Below are 5,359 nucleotides of genomic sequence, written 5' to 3'. Positions count from 1 at the left end.
AAAGGCGATTTGCAAAGATTCATAAAAAACCTTATACTCACTTCTTGTGTAGATGAAGCTTGATCACGAATGATTCGCGCGAACATAGACGCATTTAGGCAGATCGGGGATCAGTGCATTCCCTTCAAAACGAAAGTAACGTTAATCCTCTGCGTCTTCAGCGGCTCAGATGTCGGGAGTAAATGACGACTGCTATGTTCATTATTACATCCAACAACAAAACACCTCAATCGCTTAATCTGAGATGTTGTTGTCTTACCCTGCACTGGTGTCGACACAATGGTGGACTGATGACACTCAGTCAGGGTGGGTCTAAGGTAAGACACCAGTCCAGTTTGTGCTGAAAAGCTACTGTCAATCAACTATCGTGGGAGGGGCCTGTGCAGAACTACGTCATTCTGACAGGAACCTCAGAACAGCCTGATTTGAGAAAGGGGATCTTAAAATAGGAATTTTAAAAAAAGCACTGGGTGGATTTTTATCAATATATAGGATGGATTTTTACATGCATTTCCAACACACATTTATGTTCAAACAACAAAAGTGAATTTTGCATCCGATGACCCCTTTAATGAACTGACAATCAGTGTGATCTCTGCTCACTTTTATTACTTCTGCTTTGTGTCACAGGGACATGAATATTACAATCCCCAGAAAAAGAATTACATCTTCTTGAGGAATGCGGCTGAGGAACTGAAGCCTCGGAACAAGAAATGGTGAGAGCAGGATATCCATTACCATGGAGAAGGTGTCTTTCACCGGGCAGGGCAGGTGTGCTGCCTGACTTGCACTGACTTTCCTTTCTGTGCAGTTGTGATGCTTTCTGAGTCCTTCTTTGGTATCTCATGATGCATTAATATGTTGCTCTTAGCTCACAGTTATGAATTCTGAAGAAACAGCATCTTTTCTTAAATGGTATATAGAAATGAGGTTCTACTTCAGTTTGATTTTTAAATGTTCAGGATTGGAGAGGATTGACCATTGACTATAATGGTGAACTGTTTTTTTTTTTTTATTATTATTATTGGAAAGCAGTTATATAAATCAAAACCATATTATGAAAAGTCAGCCTTCAAAAAGTAACTATTTGCAAGGAATTAATATTTTGTTTTGCAGTGCTTTAGTAATATACAGTTCAATTCTAGAATCTTCTGAGGCCTGATGTATAATCATTGTGTGTGCACAAAATAGGCTTTGAAAACTACAAATGACATTTCCCATACAAATATCGGGTTTAAAAATAACTTGCCACTTGCGCACTGACTGCACACACTCTGAACTGTGTGTATTGACTCTCTAACTGGTATGTAAGCTAATAGGTGACTCCATTAGTCAAGTAATGGACTGAAGAGAATGATTCAGTTCTCCACTTTTAATTTAATGCTCGACATTTTGCAAAGAGTCTCAAATCTGATTTAATCTAGGATTGAACATTTTAATTTTATGTAAATTGAAAAGATATTACAACATAAGCTACAAAATGGAAAGATTTCTAAAGGATAAATTACTTTTCTACTGGTATTCTACAGGGAAGCATGCTTTTAATGATTTTGGTTGTCTTGGATGAAAATTCTGCTTAAATTGATCTAAATGACAGAAAAGATTTTAGCTTGATTAACGTTAGATAGCTTGGCAAGACAGAGTAAAGTGATAGACACTTCCTTACATATTTGGGAGTCAGACCATTGGTCTTTAGAAACATCTGCTGTTGGCTGTCTGGATTGATCTGATGACACTGTACAGCCACACAGATGTGCCGTTTTTCATTAGCATATGCAGCTCTGCGCAACACTGCAGTGCAGTTATACAGAATATAAGCTTAAATACTGCTGAATTTTTAATATTTTAAGTCGGGTGCAAAGGAAGCAGTATTTGTTTTAGAATATAGTACTTTGGCTGTTTTTTCTTTTTTTTTAATCAACTGTTTTGTTTCCAGCAAAAATATTGAACTATTTTTACTAATACAAGACAAAAGGGCTGATTTAAGAAAATGACACCGCCTGCATTTCTTTTCTTGTACTGATAAATTGATTAGTATCAGGTGTTTAATGACTGTGCATGGATATTATATGCTGACTGATCTATTTTTTAGATAAATCTCTTAATACAAGAGAATGACCTGTAAAACTTGGAACCATTGGAAATTGGCCTGTCAGAGAATAAACATGTAATAAATGTTAAGAATTATGCTTCTCTTGACCATGTGTGCACTTTCGTTCATGGGGAAAACAAAACCAAAAATCTGATTTGAAAAACAGAAGGCTGTATTGACTGACGCCTGCCCTTCCTTGTCTTTAGATTCGTCGAGCTTCGCATCACATCTCGGAAGACCTGCCTTTGTGTGTAAATATGGGAGAGAGACCTCAATTTGGCTAACACCTGGACCAATGGCATGGCAATGCATAATTTTATGGACAAATCAGAAGGTGGCCAACTGCTCATAAGCATTAATGTGAGCAGTGGCTTTTGATACGAGTAAGGAAGCCATGGTTCAGTATTTCTGGTGTAACTGATGTACATTTTTTCTTTCTTCATGAAGTTCGTTACTTGCACCTCTTATTTCTTGATACTGCCTTACAAAGGAAATGCATTTTCACCTTTACATTTCTTTCTGCTTGGTGTATAATCAAATTGTGTAACCAATAATAAATCTGTCTCAAGCTTTCTCTGCATTTTGACATTGCGCTTGTCTTATTGTGTATATGTGTAGGTGTGTATATATAATGTATATGCACATTGCTCTTAGAAACTACTATCATCGATGAAGCTTTGAATAAAGTGAAAAAGTGAAACTGAAGTGAAACCTTGAATAGTTTTGCATATTTTGTGTTGAAGCAGTTAACTTTTGTCAGTCATGTCAAGTAGTGCAACAAATGTGCGAAAAACATGCAGAGACAGAAAAAAAGATCTATAAGTCTCCTAAAATAGATAATTTAACCTTTTTATGACATGGCAAAGTTCAGGTTGTAAAATGTTTATCAAAAAAAAAAAAAAAAAACGACAACCAAGTAGATCGTTTAGGTGTAAGGAAAATGTTTTTGCTTGAATGTTATACCACATATAAGAGTAAGTGTAGGTTTTTTTTTTTTTTAAGTACTGTTGTTGTTTTTTCCAAAACCACTTGAAACCAACATGATTACAAAGATTGAATATCTAAGAACTTGCACATTATTTTTAAAATAGATTTTCTAAAAAGATTTTTCTGTTGTCTTTATATACATTATTTGTAACCCTTTTAACCTGGAAGGTGCTCACAAGGGCTCACTTGCCACTGGTGCATTTAGCGGGTTTTAGGATAAGTAAACCGATCAAAGTTTTTAAAAGGTGTTCTTTCTGGGGATGGAGATTGATTCAAACATGATAATGGCTTGCCCCTCACATGACACACATATCAAAGCAACCTTGTTTTAGCCAGGTCTCTGTCACTTTGTCTTTCCTAGCACCTTTAGCAAATGGTAGCCTATCAAGTGTCCCGGAACAAGGTTGTCACCACAGCTGGGGAACCTTGTGCAATGGGCAACCAGTATACAGTACTTGGGATGCTACGTAGTACATCAATTGCCTCAAAGTTATTTTGCTACTTTATGCCTTTATGCTACAACTTAATGCACTGCTGATGGAACTGGTCTCTGGTCATTACACAAAATTAATCTTTACACCTATCTGATCATGTTATAACTAAAGACATTTTTGTACAAATAACCTTTCATACCCTGAGTTACATGAATGTGACCACATTTAAAGAAATAATAACATCATAGTCTGGTTCTTGCGAGAAAGTCTGCGAGTTGATGTACAACACAACACTGATATCAAAAACATTGAGTAAAGATGTGGCTTTGTATTGAGTCTCTAGTTCAGGTGGTTGACTGGGGTTTTCGGAGAATGGCGTCGGCATGGGGAGATATTTCGGATGGCAACGATCAAGACATGGATTTTCAGGAAGTAAGATACAATAAAAGGAAAAAAAGAGCAGCATGGGTGATGGATCTGATTGTGAGCAAACAATAAAGTAAGACACGAGAATTGAAGCTGATAAAGAGGTTGAAGAAAGGGAAATCAAAGTGATCATTACGTTTGCTAAGCAGTCAGAACAACAAACTCATCTTGTTAAACTATCAAAAGCAATCGAGAAAGAGATAGGGATAGTTTTGTATTGAGTCTCTAGTTCAGGTGGTTGACTGGGGTTTTCGGAGAATGGCGTCGGCGTGGGGAGATATTTCGGATGGCAACGATCAAGACATGGATTTTCAGGAAGTAAGATACAATAAAAGGAAAAAAAGAGCAGCATGGGTGATGGATCTGATTGTGAGCAAACAATTAATAAAGTAAGACATACGAGAATTGAAGCTGATAAAGAGGTTGAAGAAAGAGAAATCAAAGTGATAATTACTTTTGCTAAGCAGTCAGAACAACAAACTCATCCTGTTAAACTGTCAAAAGCAATTGAGAAAGAGATAGGGATAGTGAAAGCTGTATCTTGTCTTAGCAATGGAAGAATAATGATTAAATGCAAGGATGAAAAACAAGCAAAAAATTCTGAAAATGAAAACTCTGGCAGGAGGAAGGATAGCATGCACAGAAATAGGCAATAACGTTTGAGGGGTTATTTCAGGAGTACCACTTAATGTAAATATGGATGATATTAAAGGAAGTCTGAGTGGAGGCACAGTGATCCCTGCTAGAAGATTGCAGATGTGGAAAGACAATAAAAAATGTGAAAGCATGAGCGTAATGATTCAGTTTGAAGGAAGTACCCTGCCGATAAGAGTGAAGCTAGGATTTGTAAGCTTCTTGGTACGAGAGTTCATACCTCCACCTTTGAGATGTTTCAAATGCCAACGAATGGGACATACTGCAAATCTGTGTAAAGGGAAAATGTGTTGTGCAAAATGCGGGGAAGAACATGAATATGGCAAGTGTGAGGAGGGTGTAGAGATTAAATGCTGTAATTGTGGGGGAGGACATAGCGCAGCATATGCAGGATGCCCTGTACAACAAGCTCGTGAAGTACAAAAAATAAAAACTGTGCAAAATTTAACATATGCAGAAGCTAAGGTAAAAGCCAAAGGTATAGTTGAAACAAAGAGAACTAATGTGCAAGGAATCAGGATGGAATCCTATACCCAGAAAGGAGTAAATCCTGAGAGGAATGAATCAGATCTACATATTATGATGAATACAATTGACCTTGTGGCATTCATTTGTGCGGTGGTAAATGGCACTTCAGGAAAGGAAATCGGACAAGTTAAAGATTATCGTAGAATGTGCTAACAAATTTCTCAAGTTAACAGGAGTTACAGCAGAGGAGGTCCATGGGATTTTGAAAGCAAAGGAAGGAACTGCTGCTTTGGATATG

At 37.0% G+C, this 5,359-nt stretch overlaps 1 protein-coding gene across 6 annotated transcripts in view; it reads left to right on the top strand.

Moving 5' to 3' along the window:
• rae1 (ribonucleic acid export 1) overlaps positions 1-2,517 on the top strand; it is a 21,428-nt gene extending 18,911 nt beyond the window's left edge. For 5 of the 6 annotated variants that reach the window (XM_016441314.1, XM_016441328.1, XM_016441336.1 and 2 more), the window contains exon 12: positions 631-720. In XM_016441314.1, the coding sequence (XP_016296800.1) occupies positions 631-720 (90 nt within the window). Of the gene's footprint in view, positions 1-630; positions 721-2,298 lie in introns of those variants that run through there. The other variant, XM_016441352.1, reaches the window with a different exon arrangement.
• Positions 2,518-5,359: the final 2,842 nt, after the last annotated feature.

This window comes from Sinocyclocheilus anshuiensis, unplaced genomic scaffold, assembly GCF_001515605.1.
Source record: "Sinocyclocheilus anshuiensis isolate Anshui unplaced genomic scaffold, SAMN03320099.WGS_v1.1 scaffold2877, whole genome shotgun sequence".
NCBI lineage: Eukaryota > Metazoa > Chordata > Actinopteri > Cypriniformes > Cyprinidae > Sinocyclocheilus > Sinocyclocheilus anshuiensis.
This window is presented reverse-complemented; position numbering and strand designations above follow the sequence as displayed.